Genomic DNA, 18,203 nt, shown 5'->3' with positions numbered 1-18,203 from the left:
CAATTATAGAATTCGGAGTTTCTTCTTAACACTGAATAAAATTCAAGCACTGAATATTTGAGATCGCTAGTCCAAAATTTATAGTTTGACTAAACTTTCTGTAACAAAAACTATTATATACCAGATAAAGTACAGTCGTAAAATTCAGCGCTTAGCCTTAGTACACGAGCAATCTTGTTTCTTAAGATAATTTTGCTTCGCAAGAAACTTTTTTGCACATTTTGGATATGAAAAAAAAAACTCAAATGAGACTCCCTGATTTCAAGGGATATTCGCAGCAATTCTACTTTCAAAATACGCAAGGTTTGAGTTTTTAAGGTTATAATTTTTAATTTTTTGTGCTTTATCTAGAAGAGATGAAAATTACTGAAACAGAACGTCGAAGATCCATCTTGAAAAAATACGAATTCTTTCGCAAAATGAACTAAAATAGTGTGCGCCTAATAGGAAGGGCGGATCCGGTTGAACTCAAACGAGGATTGAACCCGAGACAAGTTAACAGCGAAGCGTAGCTGCTGTAATGCTCTTATGATGGATGGGGAAATTGAGATTGAATAGAAACAATTCACAGTTGAGAAGTTTGCCAACTTGAGGCCTCTTAAGGAGCCACGCCTCTAAGCCATCATAGTTGGCAAAATAATCAAATCCTAACGGAAAGTAACACTTTCCTAATTACCAAAAGTTCCTCCCTCTTTTATCAAATTTCATCAATTGATACTTAGAGCAATTATATATTATATATAATTATTTTTCTTTTCCCCTTTTACTCAAAGTCAGATCTCAGAAACTTTAAGCAAAAAGTTTCAAGTTGCACTATTTTTTCAATATTTCCATTTTAATTTTTTTTCCATTTAATTATCAGGACAATGTGCCAGAATCAGGGCAGCACTGTACATTGTCAATGAGTCGTTAATGACCTTTTAAATCAGGTGAAAAAAAAGTTAGGACAAAAATCAAAGCGAAAAACTAAGACGCAGATTTCTCAGGAGGTGTGTGATTCATTCTTAAATTATTTTTCTCCGTTTTTTCTCCATTATATTTTATCCTATTACAGTATTTTGGACAATACTTGTATGTAGGCTGAGAGTTGAATGTGATTAACAACTGCCAAGAGATGTACTTCAAATGATTGGCACGCTTTGACATGGGCCGATAGGTATCTTTGAACTTGATTGAACCTGATATGGGATCACGTTCTGTCTTTTTGATCACAATTCTGCCCCCTTTCATCAAGTGTGACATCAAACAAGACACGGATCAGTTACACCTAGTTATTGCAACGCATAAACTCTGTTCACATCTTGAAATCAATCGCACCAATTAACATTATATTCACGTATTATATCGTGTTATGATTTATAATTATAACTTCTAAAAGGATATTTTTAAGGTATCGTGGCCGAACTTATGAACTGGAAAAGAGCAAAGAACTTGAAGCTGCTGTTAAAAGTATACCTGCTTTTATCCATAAAAATATTAGGTGGTCATAAACATAATCCAATTCTCAGGTTGACTTATTTTCCGGTCAAATCACCAATAAAACATTTTGAGCCCTATTTTAAGCGTTTTCAGATATAGCCATATTGTAACTATTGTTAATTGCTTTCCAATATTTCTTAGACCGAAGAAAAAAATATATATTTTTTTAGTTTATTGCTCGAAAAAGATTGGCAAAATGACATATTTAGTTTGGTTGGCTGTGGTTTTTATAGGGGCGTTGTAAACTTTGTAAGCTGTAAGTTAAACTTGTAAACTAATTAGGCATCGTGATGCACAATTAAAAGCTTAGGGCGGGGTCTTTCCTTGCTTCTGCGCAAATGCTTCTGTTTGCAAACTGGGTGTGGTAATTGGATAAATTCCACTGGAAAAAAACTTCTTCCTTCCTCAGTCGGGCCCTACACTTTTGCACTCCCGGGAGATGCTGGAATTAGTGCCAGAAGGGGCGAAACAGGGGCGGGGACAGTTTGAGATTGCCTCCTATTGTATATCTGGTAACCCGGGAGGGGCGGTGGTCGGGTGAAGGGGTGAAAATTCGGGGCTAAAATAACACTAGATTTTCGATTGTTTACGCATCCCGCCTGAATGGAAACCACTGATTGTCGGCTGTTGCAAAAGTAAACTCAATTATAAACAGTTCAAAGTGGTTTAATAAACCGGTAGCTAATTTTATCCACGCCTTTTGACCCGTTATAATTCAATGTTGATTGTTTATTATACGCCTTTTCCCGCCCTGGCGGTGATAACTCCGCCCCTTGTTACGGATGATTTCAGCTATAATTGTCCATTGCATTGCAAAATTAGAGCTAGCACTTGACGAGAAATTCAAAAAGACCGACTGAAACCTATTTTCTGCTCGATAGATTAATGAAGTTTGGAGTTTTCACCTTATCAGGGCAAAGCGAGTTTTCTTGCAACAGATAAAAAAAATTCATTAACCTATAACCCTTTATTTAAAAAATTGTATGCCTGGAAAAAAATCACTTAGTAGTGAAAATAAAATGTTGACTGCTAATTAAATTTTGTAGTTCAGAGTTTTTGCATTCCTTCTGGTAATTTAGTATGAACTAAGCATTTAAAGCACTTAAAGAATGCTTTTTTATTGTTGAGTTTTTGCAATATGGCATGAGAACTTTGGGTTAATAACCCGCGAATTAATCCAAGAGTAATCTTGATTTTATTACTATCTAGGCATCATCTTCAGATCATTCCCTAATGGTCAACCCAAATTGGACCCTCTCTCTCTGTCTCTTAAGTCTAGGGCTGAAGATATATTAGCCCGGTTTATCTTCAATCAATACTATGGGGAAAAACTGCATTCCAGTGTCGATAAAGTTGCATAAATGTCCAATGCAGCGATGTAATTATTACGTAATAATAAGTTAAACGGGCAGACGTTAGAGGTCCGTATCTCTTTTTGTGGAAACCTGCAAATATGTCGATACTTTTAGTCCATAACTGCGCATTGATCTGCAGATGCCGCAATATTCATTTTTTGCGGTATTTGTCCTAATTCAATCAATTTTATTGAAATTAGTTAAAATTGTAGCTCAACTTGAAATTAACTTTGGTTAACTTTGAGCATTTGAGGTATGCTTCTATATATTTAGAGGTGTTTGTCCAATTTCTTTTCTTTGAACTCTTTTTGAAAACTCAAAAATGAACCCAAAACTTGACAATGTTTGTTTTTAGTATTTTAAAAAATGTATATTTCTGTTATGATTAGCAATATCAATGAATGTGAACTAAAAACAATTCACATGAACTCATTATTCTATCGTCAAAGTCACTGAGCATTGTTCACATTTGCACTTTTGTCCCAATTCAAAAAAAAAGAGAACAAAATTACAAATAGAGCTCAGGTCGATAATAATAATGAGAAATGAAAAGTGAGCTGATGACGAATAATGTAGCCACTTTCCTGCTCCCTTCTCAGAGCTATATGAAAGGTATGTTCGCATGGAGGGGTATTCGTAAGAGAGAGAGAGTATGAAAAAATGTAAAAGGAAAAGTAGTGGGCGAAGTTCACCACTAACTGTCAATCTAAGTGTCGCCGCGCCCATATCACTTACAAGCCCGCCCCTTAGTGTAGCAAATGTGTGCCTGTATGCCGAGTAAATGGCCATATATCTAATTCCCTCAATCCGCAACTACCCCGCCCTGCTCAAAATATGTCCCAAAGTGCCACACCCTCCTCCCTTTTTTGCCCCGTTCTTGCAGTCACTCACGTATTCCCATCTAATACTGTCCCACCCCCTTTCATCTGTGGCGCTTTTACACTACCCGGCTGTAAACCGAGGAAAAAGTACACAAATAGCAGATCGATCGAAATGCAGAAGCAGAAGTTACTTTATTTTTTTTCTGTTTTAAATTATTTCTGTTTAAGAAATCTGAAAAAGTATTCAATTAGTTCGAACTAATCATTCAATTAGTTAACTAAGTCAGGTTATTGAAATCTGAAAAAGAAAGAAAACATTTCTAAACCAGATCTTGGCTATATTTAGTAGCAGGTGAGAATATTAACTTATACTTCGGTTTGCAGGCCTTTCTGTTTATTGCAAGAGTTTTGATTTGGAGGTATTTTTCAACACAGAAATTCTAATTAGAGGACTGTTAAAGTTCGACGCTCTTTGGCAAAGGGTAATCCAAATTATACCTGAGAATCTCCCATTGTTGAGTTCCATTGAGATCTTGATACCCAGCCACGCCTTGGTCCCACTTGAGATTGGTTGAGGCCTTGGTTAAGTAATCTAAAAAAGTTCCTCCCCATTTTCAATGGTTGGAACAATAACCAAATTGATTTTCAGAATCAGTTACATAAAGGTGGTCACGATTATGAGTCTAGCATTACTAATTTCGCAAAGTAGTAAAACAGAATAAACTCCTAAAAATTATGTAACAATGGTAAATCAGAATCGATTAGATGAAACCACCCAAGCAAAAGTTGTGGAAGATACTAAACGCCCGCCTCCCCACACCCGACTACCCAAACTATCTTTAAGGATGCAAACGTTTCCTCTGTAAACGTTGAAATCTTTTTTCTCGGGAAAACTGTAGCAAGATTACTTTCTGCTTTAAGAAATGTACCCAAAAAGAATGCATTTAAAAACAAGGTCTGATTTACATGAATTTTAATCCCTGCCAAATTGTATGCAAATATACGCATGCTAAAAAACAACTAGTTTTTTCAGTTCTAATGGACATTCAATTGAAATTTTGATAAATATTCTGAACATCGGACTTAAGAGGAATAATTGCACGGGTTCAAAGCCCAGGCGGCTATTGAAGAATGCTGCAAATTTCAGTATCCATTGAAACACTTACTAACCCCCTCCCCTGAAGAAAAAACGAGAGAAAAAGCGCTTGACTGAACGCACAACTAATTTGTGATGTTTGGGCCGTTAGTTCAAAGATGAAAAGCTATTCGGCGAATGAATTCAAAATTACTGTTTTTGCATTTCAAACGAGACCTTTCTAGCCTATATCAAACCACAAAAACCGTTTGATGCTCGAAATTGCCTAAAATTAGCGTGACTAGTTAAAATTTGAAAAGATTAGTTTTTTCTCTCTTTTTGTAGTTTCAAAGAAAACTCTTCTTCAGTACGATAAAATTTCTTTAAAATTTAACCTTTTCATCGTTTTCTAAGGGAGAGTGGAAAAAACTCGTTCCTTAGAAATTTGTTCAACGCTTGTTTTGATTAGAATTTTTCCCTAGGGGCTTTGCTGATTACAAAAATGAAAACTATAAAAGAAAATCGAAAAAATTAGGACCTGACTAAATTCAGCAAAAAAAACTGAGGAAAACGTTACAAACGAAGTTAAATTTTTTGATCGAGTTATTTAGAATGGCATAAGCTTTCCCTGGAAAGCAAAAAAAAATATACAAAAAAGGGAAAAAATCATTTTGCTCTATGAATTTATCGGCAAATTCTTTTGATGAAGCAATAGCCTATGGTGTCACGAAAAAAATCAGCGCAATGCCTAAGAAGTTTTGAAATGTGCGCAATGCCTAGCAACGCATAGAAAGCTCTGTGTTTGTGTAGTTGTCTCGCCCTTTTTGGGCCCTTTTTGGTCCAAAAACTAACAGGTTGAAGTTTTGCAAAATGGACAGGTTTTCAAATTACTTGAAAGAATTATCTGAGATATTTGGGTTATAAAACCAATTATAATTTCACATTTGCTACTTTCCGGCACAGTTCAGCTTGCCTTTGAACTTGCGGTTTTGTTCGCTCTTTCTTCAGGCTCAAAATTATGTAAATCAAAAATTATTTTTTAAAAACTGCGAGAGTTTTTCCATCTCAATACATTATTTTCTATAAGGAACAGCAAAAAAATCGTTCTTTGAACTGGAGATCAAGTAAAATTTGGAAATGTTCTTAGTGTTTGTACTCGAATGATAAACTGAGATTGAATGTGCGAAACTGTGCATCTAAGATTTCTGCTGAGGATTAATGACTGAAAGTCATTTTCATGGTGGCTCAAGATATTTGAGTTAATCACAAATTCGCTCATATATTCTGATTGTTCAGCTAATGGTGTCGAATTAAGTTGATAAAAATTTTTGGATAAACTATCAACTTTGAACTGTTTTTTTTTGTCCTCAACCGCCAAAATATAAATGTGAAAGTTAAATTTTGAGAATCGTAGGGATTTGATTTGAGCAATTAGGTGTCCAAATTTGCAATTTTCAAACCTCTACATCTGTAATCGATCATATGCATCTAAATATACTTTTACAATTGACTTCAAGTTAGATTGACTTAAATCTGCGAAAAAAAACTATCTTGTTGACCCCATTCACAACGCTTAGAGAAAAATTTTTTACACAAATTGATTTAAAAATTGAATCACTTTGAATATTAAAAAAATTTTGAATGTTCCTTATTTTCTATTTGGGTTTTTCAATTTGCTGTGTTGGGAAAAAGTTTGAACTACTTGCATATTGCATAGTTGACGATGATCTTTGGTATGATTTAGAAACAGTTTATCATCAGCAGCTTCATCGTCTGCCATTTTCATCTTTTTAATCTAACGTGAAAAAAATTGTTATTATGATTTTTTATTTATTCAATATTATTTCATTTACGATATAAATATTTATCAATTGCAATGATAACAATTGTTGGAAATTTTAAAAAACTTTTTCAAACGTTTCAAACATTTTTCCTCGCTGTAAAAACCAAAACTTAATTTTTTAAACAAAATGCAGATCTAGGTTTTTTGGAGGAGAAACTGTGATACTTAAAGTACTTTCCATAAAGTTGCTTCTGTGTCTCTAACACAGGTCTAAATCTATTTTAGTCTGACCAAGTTTACTTCCAAATTATGGGTACTGTCCTCTGGCTACGCAGAAAAACAGTAAAACTTAAACGGAGAAAACTGTGAAAATGGAAATTGAAGCCTTTGGATAACAAAAATTGATGTTTTGCAATTTTTGTTTGAATAATTGAGGATTTTATTTAGAAATAAGTATACTTAGTGCACTGATTGGTTGAAACTTGCGCAGACTCTAGCAGCTTTTATTGTTCCGATAACTGAAAAGTGTTTTCTCTCACGCCAAATCAACCTTAGAAAAAAATTCCAATCGTTTTTTCATTTTTGTGAAAAATTGCTTCGAATCTTTTGACTTTCTGTCAAAATTAGATCAAGTAAGACAAGCCAATTGCTTAAACAGCTCCTCAATTAGCTATGTTTGATTTTTTTAAAATTATATCTCTATATATTTTTTTAGCTGAGGAAAACTAATTTTGGAGCTAGTTTGGCGCTTTAAAAACTAAGTTATGCATAACCTTGCAAATTAAGTTTTTCAAAAAATGGTTAACATTACTGAATTAAAATCATTAATAGTTTTCTTTGTAACTTTGCAAATTAGCTGTAGACAATTAAATTTTCCAAACAAAAATCAGGTGAAAATTTTTTTGATTTGTTTGTGCCCAAATTAAGCATGATATTTGTTTAAAAAATTTGGTAGTTTTTTTTATTTGCACATTGCACAGCAATACAGTACGTATTCTTGTTATTCCGACCATTGAAAATGGGGAGAACTTAGTGTTTTATTTTTTTGTCTTTTCTATCATCGAAATGGGTCGAGTGTTATACCAAATTGAAGCCATTTCAATTGTGAGTCGAACTTTTTAAAAACATTAAAAAGCGTGAGTTGAGAAAAAACTGGTTTGAAATGTTTTGATTTTTAGTTAAATTTCGAGCAAATAAAGCGAGCGAGCAGTCTGAAAATAACTTATGTATGCTTAATTTAAACCCTGAAAACCTAGTTTTAAGCAAGTAAAGTCAGTTTTGGAGTTTTTAGCGACATTCTAGGAATCAAAGCTTCAAAAAGCAAAATTAAAAAACATTTATGCAAACAAAATTTGAAAGAGATTTTGATTTCTTAAATTTTTGTTTGTTTTTCTATTCTTTTTCTTTAATTAAAACTGTTGTCCAATTTGTCTATCATAATTTGACTGTAAAATATGTCTAATTTCTAGTTTCATGCTCAGGTCTTTTTATCACACCACGCAGCAAAAACCACACTAATTTGAAAAAAACTCTTCTTTGTATTTTTAAGACTTTGCTCAGAACACTCTGTGCGACTTGTAATGTAACCGGCTATCCTGGTTTTATAATGTGTAATTTGCTTAGTCCACCAATTCGATCCGTTGAGATATAGTGAGATGGCATTTTTTGTATTTTTTTAAGTTTTGATTCCAAGTTTTGGCAGAAAAAATTATATGCTCAAAAAACATAGTACTTACAAACATAGAACTAACAAAAAATGGTAAGTTAGTTGTGGGTTTGAGTAGGCGTATGCACTTCTGCAACGATCATTTTGATTGACCTACGTGCCAATTGAGCATATTTTGTCGATTTACACAGGTACACGACACTTTAGATTTTTTGTTTTTTACTATTATGTAAATTTTTCTATTATCTAGGTGTAGAGATACTTTATATCTGCGCAGCACTCAAGTAATAGTCTTTTCTACCGGTAATTTTGACTGAAATGAAGTCAATTTTGTTCAAACACTTATTGAGCAGCAAAATTGAACAATATTTGAACGAACATTCATTTACTTACAGTCTTAACTGATTTTTTATACCTGAGCTCGATGTAAGATGCAAATCTTATCTAAAAAATAACTAAATAACGAAAAATGCATAAAATCCCAGAATTGAGCGCCTTTGATCTTGCGCCGCTTTTCAATTCATCAGTTTTTAGTTGATTTTTTAGTCATTTTTCCATTTCATTTGCTCTAACAGCCTTTTCTTCAATTCAATCGTGCATTTTTTCCTGCTGTAATTTCATTGGCTGAGCCTCTTTTCAACTGAAATATGTTTGTTTTTAAAAGGCGCAACAATTGAGTTTTTTGTTAGTGGCGCTGAAAATTTTATTGTCTGTTTTTACAATAAAAAGTCTCCAATTTACTCTTATTTTCACTCATCTCCATATGTGATTTTTGTCTTGCAAGTTTTGCTTTAATGAATTTTGAAACTGAGTTCTTAAAACGCAGTTTGGTTGTTGAACCCGGAAGCATCGGTTATTTGATCTAACCAGTGACTGATTCACATACTTTCCCAGGTTCAGTTATATCCAGTAACAGTTACTTTCATTTATGTTACTAAAAATGGAAAACAGTATTTTCGAGGAAGTTTGCAAGATGAAGTTGTCGCATGAAGACAAGGAGCAGCTCTTTGTCAGTATAATGGTAAGTAGTGCGTATGAATTATTGTATTTGAACACGAACAATAAAACTGGAAAAGCTTCAAAAATAAACAAGCCACCATGAGAGGTAAACAAGCACAAACAATAGGCGGTGTGTTTCTAGTTCTGCAGTGGTGTGGTATGATTCATCAACGTCACCTGTTTACTCGAAGAACATTCCCTATTCTTCCTATATTTTTGAATAGAAACGAAAAATAAATAAAAAACACGCCTTTAGGACTGTTTTTTCAGTATGGCAAGTACCAAATACAAAATCTTAGGAAATTTTGCGGCTTAGCTGAGATGAGAAAAAACAATTTATTTGTCTTTCATTCTTTTTTGCTGACGTTTTCATTCAAGATATGTTTTTGACTTTGTAGCAAAAACCATAATTTATTGATCTCATAATCCATTTGTGTTTTCTCTTCAATCAAACATAAAATCGCTTTAAAAATTACAAATAAATTACCAAATTGAAGATCTAAAACAGACAGAAAAATAGAACATATTCAACTTGGCCTTATTACTTCACGTTGACACCCAACGCTATTTAATAGAAAATGGTAGCTTTCCGATTTTGCTCAAAACTTGAATGAGAAAAGACAAAAACTAGAAGGTTAGTGAAGGTTTCATTAACTCATTAACTTGTTAATCAGACAAAATTGATTAGGTTAGAGTGATTACCTAGATGATGATACAGGTTTACTAACGTATTCAACTTATTTGTTCATCTTTTTTTTCTGATCTTAAGTAGAAACAAAAATACAAAGCCCAAAAAGGAGCACTCCAACTGTTCAGCTCAGCGTTGGCCACTTGGTAATACCATACAAAGCGTTCTTTTTGGTATTTTTTGTTATTTTTTAGTATTTTTTTATAGAAAATGTAGCAGTAAAATATTTAGCTCGAGCCCAATTTTGATTTAAGATTACAAAATTCGTCTCGCGACGTTTCGTAACATGCGACAATTCACAACAGGCGACGAATCGGAACTCGTCTAAAGCCCACTTTCGCAAGAAGCGACAATTAGAATCAGATAATTGTAAATTTTGCGTCGGATAGCTTCAGTGGAAAACAGTGATTCACGCGACTTTACCACTCGTGGCGACTGTAAGGGCAGCGAAGCAAACGGTTCGTAATAGACACAAAGTTGGTTTCAAGTTTTGGTCGTTATGAGCTGTCGCTGGTTACTTGACATTGTCACTCATCAAACAAAAAACCACCAGTTGTAAACACGTATTACCCAAAAAGTTGCCCATTAGTTTACTCTATGTTATAACCCGTTTGAGAGCCTTGCCTTAAGTTTTTCTTTGTTTCCATTAATCGGATCTTTAAGTTATAGGATATCTTCGAAAATGTAATTTTCAGAAGCTGATATAAGCTGAGGAACTATATATTTTTCAGTTCTCATGATTTCTTTTTGTTTTTCAAGTCGAAAAAACAGAATGGTATGCCATTAGGCTTTCTTGCATTTTTTCCACATTGTTGATGACCGTTTTACATTTTTGGGTAGAAATTTATTCGCTTTTCCAAATATTTGATTTGATGTAATTTCAAAAAATAAGAAACAATGCAGCTAGTTTTTACAGTTGTTTTTCCAGAAGCTGTTAATCTTACAGGTTTGGAAAATTGGTCTAGACTCTTTTGCAAGTTTTTTTTACGTGCGCTTAGATTATCTAAAATATGAAAACTGAAACAATTTTTTTTTCAAGATGAAGTATATCAGTTTTTGTTTGGAAAAGTTCATTAAAAAGACAAAAATAAGATTTTGTGGCCAATTTTAAATCCGTAATTAAATTATAGGATGCCCTTTTAATTTAGCTTCGAGTAGTTCAATTTAGCTTCGTGAGGTTAAGGGCGCTTTAATATTGAACATAAGTCTAATTATTATGAGCTTTCCTTCCAGCTTCTATCTTTCTATGCATAATGACCGCCCATTAATCATTAATTAACTAACAAGTCTACTGGCGTCGAGGGAAACTCTGATTACATCGCGTTCAGCACTGTTTTCAAGTTTAATTAAGGCAAGCTATTTGGGCATTTTTTGCCGTAAACTAGTTTTCATCAGAAACAACTGCCCAAAACCTAAATTCATCCGTTGATGGTCTAACAATGAGTTTTCAGTGGGATGAGCATAAATTATTGCTCCAAACTTTGAAAATCTTCAGGGAAGTTATTTTTCTGGGTTTTTTTTTCGTTAGACGAATTTCCGCTATTGATTATGTTCATTTTTTCACGATGCTTTTTTCAAATCGAAAATGATATTTTCTTTGCCAGTGGTTTTCATTAATTTTTCAGAATTTCGGGATGAACTGCCAAATTGAATAAAAATGCGAGTTAACTGTCTAAGTTTGTATTAATGCATAGTGTTGGTAGCAATTAATCTGATACGGTAATGAAAAATGGAAGTACTCAAAGCTTTTCCCTGATACTGTATTTTGTCAGGATTATATTATTGCCTGTTGATCTGTTCAATTTGAGTTTTTCTATTTTGACATAAAACTCAATTTGAATTTTGATTTATCAAGTTAATGCAAAATTCGTTTGCTGAATCGACGACAACAAAAGCTGCAATTAGCGTACATAAATGATTGATTTTTCATTTCAAATGTGAGTTTTAATTTTTGGAATCAATTATGAATTTAAAAAGTATATTTTTGATATAACTATCTCAAAATAGTCTGATTTCATCAAAAAAAATTTCAATTGTAAAAATTTCAAGACATTTGAGGAGCTCTAGGGATCTATGTTTTTTGCAGTTACATTAGAAAATCGGTCATTTTCTAGAGTCGATGAACGTAATTCAGACTTTTATATAAGTCGCGATGTTTTTTTTTCGAGAAAAGTCTGAAAATTTGTTCAGGCTCAGTTTTACTTTTTCTCGGTTTGACTTTTGATTTAATGTAGGCTCCTCAAGCCAACAGCAAAAACCGAGTATAGCATACAAAAAACGTGAGTGAATTCCAGTTTCGAAAGTGGATTTAAACTATCCGATTTTCCAGCGAAATAAAATCAGTCCAATTTTCCAAATTGAGTTTATTTCAGCAAAAAAAGTCAACCATGAATTGAGTTTGAAAAGTAGAGGCTTTTTTGTTAGAAATTTAAAAGTTGAGATTTTTCTTTTTCTTTTTACTTGCGTTCATTTACTCTTCTCGAACTGTATGTTGGCTATGTTTTTTACTTAAAGGCTTCCGTAATTTTTTCATTTTTTTGTTTCAGTAAAATCAAGTTCTTAATTCAATTTTCTATGTAAAAAACATTACTCGATTGCTTCATTTGCTCAAAATTAGACTAAAAATTTCAAAATGGTTTTTCTCAACACTCGGATAACTTTTTAACTTTTTTAAAGAAGTTTGAATCACGACTGAAAGGCTTCAACATTTATCACCCGACCCATTCCGATGATTGTTTTTGGTACCTGGTTTTGCGTGTGATACGAAAAAAAAACGAAAAAGAGAAAAAAAAATACATCAGAATTCAATGGTCGAAAACGATAGATGGCGTGCCTTGTATGAAGTAAAAGACATTTTTTGATAAAAAAAACGACGCGGACACTCACATCCTTATGAATGAATTTTTTTGGTGCTCATTTGTATATTCTCAATCTGATTTTGCTTTAAAATTCTTGAGTCTATACAAGAACATAAAAACAGCTATCAATTAAACGACCATTATTTTTAGCGACGTGTCTAACATAACAGAACGCTGAGCGAGTAAAATTCTGATTTACCTACTAATTTGATGTTTTACTTCTCAATGTGATTTCAAAAAAGATTCTGGGATGGCAATTACAAATGAGGTTTAATCTCAAATCTGTTTGGAGACTTTTTTTACCGTTTCAGTTTTTAAATTGTACAGTTTTTCGATGGCAGCAATGATTCAAATCATTTGTCAATTTTAGCAACTGCGTGTTTCTGTGCGTCCAACTAAGATTGTTAGACCATTGGCCTTCAAAGCAAAGTTGCCTTCTATTGAAATTTCTCATATATGATGAACTTCAGATCACATTGACCATTAATGAGTCATGTACACACTCGGCCATCCCCTGTGCTCCCAATCAGCCTCCCTCTTAAAAATAACCCAGTTTTTGATCTGTCGCCAGTTCAATGCACTGCTATACATCATACTCCAATTTATCAATATGAGCAGGTCCTTTCGTTTTGAAGTTCTCTTTCTCTCCAATCGGAGCCTTGGTCCTTACTTAGCTACTCCAGTATTGATTAGACAAATCTCTTGAGCAAATTGGCAAGTGGCAGCAGAGCCTTTGCTGAAACGACCTAAGATTGCTTTGAATTTTATCTCAGCATTTAGCTTCAAAAAACTCACATTCCCAAAAATGCCGCCCGATGGAAAATACTTTCATCTTTACTTTCATTGTAAACAGCTCTTTCAGTCTTTTAAATCCTTATACTGTAAAATAATTACTTACATTCATTGTTATTTTAAACAAAATACCAAATTTTGTTCATTGTTAGGCAAAATGGGCTGTTTTGAGGTGTTTTTCTTTATTCCGCCCAAATTCGCAAATGTCATTGCCTAAAATCAAAAATCAAAGTAAACTCTTCTTATTGTTTGAGCCTTGGTTATAAAAAAGATTTTTTTGAGGAACAAAAAATGAATCCTGAACATTGCGGTCAGTTTTGAGGAAGTACAGCTTAAAACATTTTGGGCGGAATAAGTAAAAAGGGTGAGTGTACAAAAGATGCCATGCCATAAGAATCCAGGACAAAAGATACCTCGACAAAAAGTCCCACAAGGTAGGGGATCTTTTGTCATGCTACTGTATATACAAAAGGCAAAATGTATCCCTGTCTTAAGAAAAAATAGACTCAACAATAAATTCTTCAGGATAGGAAAAACTGTATTTAGTAGTTGATTTGATCAATTATTGAGTTTTGTGGCAATTCTAACTGAAAATTTTGTTTTTGATGCTGGGCGTAGTGTCGATTTGGAGCGCATTCCGTTGATTTAAAAAGGGTAGTTGGGAAAAATAAGGGACGTCTCCCCTCAAAACTCTCTGTCTTTTCTGCTTTCATCTTCTCCCACTTTTTGAAGCCTCGCCGCCGGAGACCCCAACCCTCTCCCCACCTTAACCCTTCCTTCCCCTATTTTCCCTCCACTTTCGCCCCGTGGTCTGGTTTCTCCACTGCAATGTCGGCAAAGTTCCAGAGTTTTGGATTGTAAAAAGAAAATTTGAGAAAAATCAAAACTAAAAATTCATGTTGTATATCGGGTGCTAGTTCTACACTTTTATTGCTTTGATTAAAAGGGTGACGGAAATTATATGGGTTGGTTTAATTTAAATTTCGATTCATGTACTGTCATAGTGGCCTGGATGTAATTTAGCCGGCCAAATGGGCGCTGTCGACTCAATTTCACCCTAGACCCTCTCTCTCTCCATCTTCACACTTTTTACCCTCTGGTCATGTCATATTTAATGTAGCGTGCACGTATGTGAGTCTCACTATCGATCTGTTTTTGTTGATTGATTACGGAAAGTGTAACTCCATAAAAAACAGGTTAACACAAATACATTTACCTGTGCTGTATCAAGCATCGCAATGTAATTGTGAAAAACAAGAGGATCAATTTTTGTAGTAACTAAACTTAGCTCGTTTTCCACCTTTTTATTGAGCTGTCATTTTTATGTAAAGAATATGTACAATAGTGTACTTTTTCACTTGTTAGTCAACGCAAAAAAGAAAGATTTTTTTTTTGCTTTTTGCTGATCCAGCGATGTGAACAAACTCGCCCGGATGCTTTATCTTCATTAGCTGAAGGCGGGTCAAATCGATCATATTTTCAGTCACTAATCTATATATCAGTCTCCATTTTAACCGCAACTGCTCAAATTTGTCTAATTGATATTTATGCCTCGATTTCTTCATGTTTTTTTTTGCATTTTTTCTTTTTCTGGAAAGTCTAATTAATCTACAGGTTTTTAGCTGTTAAATTGTCGGTTTTGTACAATTATTGAACTTGTTAACAAGGTTGTGAGTGTCTAATTGCGTGGAAAAAATGTTACAAAGCCGTGTGGAAAAACGCCTTGAAATGTAATTGAGCGAAACAAAAAACATCAATGTCAAAAGTTGAAACGCGTGAGGACTGCAATTAACCCCCTGCTATTGAATAACCTCATTAGTAATGGATCATGGTTTTGTTTCAAACTCATTTGACAACAAGAAAAATGAACTCATATATTTTTTGAGATTTTTTATATCCATTTCAAGAAAATTGTTTTCGATTTTGAATCCAAAAAAGGAGGAGTCTTAAAGGTTTGTTTTTGGATTGAGAGTCAATCAAAAAGTTTGAATCGCTGGCACAACAGACGACTTCGGCAGAATTATTGCAATTTTTATCAATTTTTGCACCACATTTTGAAGAAAGAATGGAATATTTTCAATACACGGTTTATGTTTTTTTGTATGACAAGGTTTTACATTTGATTTTCTTTCAGTTACAGACAACATTTGTTGGAGAGATTCTGAAGTTGGAAAATATTTTCAGAAGCGAAGTTGCAAACGTTGCTATATGTGCATTTTTAAAGCACTCTCTGTTTTTTATGAAATTTCCATAATTGAATTGTTTCGTCCGTTCGGTTCATCAAAGGCAGTTTTAGATGTGCTCTTCAGCTATTCAATTAGCAATGGAAGTCCTTTTCTTTTCATGTTTCGGATTGCCCCCTCCGTTTATAACTATGTTTCCTCCTTTTATTCCTGATCCTCGAGTTGACATGCGATACGTGAGCTGGTTCCAAATTAAAAGGATGTACCAGATGAAAAAATATGTGAACTAAAAATAAAAAAAAAAAAATATGTGAACTAAATAGGTTTCTAAATTCCGATCTATACAATAGAATCTCAATCCGAAAACTTGCCGGCATCACCGGCATCACGCACTTAAACTTATGAAGATAAAATTTCTAATATACTTCGACGTCTTTAAAATTAGTAAACTTTTTGAGCCCAATCGACCTTTCTCTATGAAATTTGCATGTTTCCAAATGTTTCTCAAAAATTTTAGTGACCCGTGCTATTTGTAAAAGGGCACGGCATAATGTTTTTCGTAGTTCATTAAAACCTTTTTGGTTAAACAGCTCGTGATTTAATCATATTCAAACATCATACTATGCGATCATTGCAGCATTTCGCAAGACTCATGATCGGTAGGTCGAGAAAATATAACTTCCTTTGTCTTTGATGACCAAAATCAAATATTTCAATTTCCCGATACCAGCACATATTTATTTGTTAGCTTCTCTTAAGACTGTCTGATCAAAACTCCGACAGAGCAAACTGAAATCAAACGAAGACTAACAACGCCCCGAAACATTTCGCACACAGTTTTACCCTTGGTATACTGTACAGTTGGTGTCATTGTACAGACGAATGAATGATACACTCAAACCCATTGGGACTCAAAACTAACTAAGCAACACCCTACTGATTTGGAAAGCGCAACTTCAAAGGAGCACCGAGTAAATAATCGGTTGATAATTAGACCACTAATCCCTAAAGTGATTTCTAATATGGACTCTAACCAATGGCAGCCTGTGCTAAATTTGAATGGCCTAACCAGAAATAACTAACTAATCTAGCCGACTAATATCATTGCATTATCAGATCCGATATCTCTTTCAAGTAAGCTGGAACGCTTTTATTGCTCTATCATTTGACAAGAGTCGGGCTGTAATTTCAAATTTTGAACATGTTCGTGTCATTTCAGCAGAATTTGAGACGGTGCAATTTCTGTAAAATAGAAAAATTGATTACATAATCCACCATTTTGACTTAGAATCATGTTCACGTACCTATTAATTTACTTTTGTGTTATCGTATGTTCTACAAGGTATCCATAACGCCATGGATCTTATCTGTCATTTTGTCAAATAACCAGTGGGAACCCGGAACTCAGATTTAGTCCTGATTTGTAAACAGTCCCAGTTTTCCCAAATTATACCTAAATGACTTAATATTTTTTGGAAACTTAGATACCATAGTCTCAACAATCTTAACTGAAATCTTTTTGCTGAAACTGCTTATTTTTTTTTTAGTAAATATTGCACTTTCTTAAATTCGGATGAGTTACAACTCGGCTTTTACAATTTTTTCGTCCGAAATGACGACGACTATTTCCCATATTGTTTCCCTCAGAACACTGAGTTGCTCAACCATTTGTCCAGTAAGTCAGGCGTTATTAGTACTTCCGCATTTTTCTTAAATTTTATTAAGCTTCAGTTATTCATGTTTTTATTGTGTTTTACTGTTTTAGCAAAGCATGGCTTCACAACATCACCGTGCAAACAACATCAAATCTTCGAAACAGTCACTTACTAATTTGGAAAGCGCTCCCAGAAAACAAAACAATTTCAAACCATCTTTTCAGAACCAATTCTCTTTAGCCGAAGCAAGCGTAGACCAACCGAATGGATACGACGGCGATCCACACCCAAACGGGTTTGACTCGAAAAATCTAAAGAGCACAAGCAACAATGAACAGTTTGTAACTGGAACCCAAAGTCATCTTCAGAACCATCAGAATCATAGGAGCTACAACACGTCAGCAAATCATCAGCAGTTCGCACCGGGTCAAACTCAAGGTCAAGGTCACGCATCTGACATTCAGAGTTCAGTTAAGACTGAGCAAAATTATCTTTTCGTGCAGCCCAACTTCAGTGAGCATTTTGCAGCTGGTCCAATTTTGGACTCTGGTGACGTCAGAGCTAGACTGAGTGGACAAGAAGGTGGAGTGAATGTAGAAGCTGCAGCAGCATCTTTCTTTGCCAAGTGAGTTCACAAATCATTACATCATTTTGTTTTGTTTTGCAATAAATTACAATATTAATACATTTGTCTAATCAACCACCTGAGCATAAAAAAGATTTAAATGGGTCGAATAAATGTTTCAATGCACCGTTATTTTTAGATGTTCATTCAACTCATGACAAATCAATCTGCAAAAAATCACGCTACCGTTATTATCTTAACAAATTCATAATTTGATAATGTTG

General features: G+C 34.0%; 1 protein-coding gene across 8 annotated transcripts in view; it reads left to right on the top strand.

The window, feature by feature from the left end:
- Positions 1-18,203, top strand: part of LOC134842901 (uncharacterized) — a 70,111-nt gene that overhangs the window by 38,273 nt on the left and 13,635 nt on the right. For 3 of the 8 annotated variants that reach the window (XM_063859418.1, XM_063859417.1, XM_063859422.1), the window contains one exon: positions 17,465-17,979. In XM_063859418.1, the coding sequence (XP_063715488.1) occupies positions 17,465-17,979 (515 nt within the window). Of the gene's footprint in view, positions 1-8,833; positions 9,201-9,736; positions 9,813-13,876; positions 13,951-16,318; positions 16,834-16,864; positions 17,375-17,464; positions 17,980-18,203 lie in introns of those variants that run through there. The other 5 variants (XM_063859423.1, XM_063859420.1, XM_063859424.1 and 2 more) reach the window with 5 other exon arrangements.

This window comes from Symsagittifera roscoffensis, chromosome 3 (genome assembly GCF_963678635.1).
Source record: "Symsagittifera roscoffensis chromosome 3, txSymRosc1.1, whole genome shotgun sequence".
Taxonomy (NCBI): Eukaryota; Metazoa; Xenacoelomorpha; order Acoela; family Convolutidae; genus Symsagittifera; species Symsagittifera roscoffensis.
This window is presented reverse-complemented; position numbering and strand designations above follow the sequence as displayed.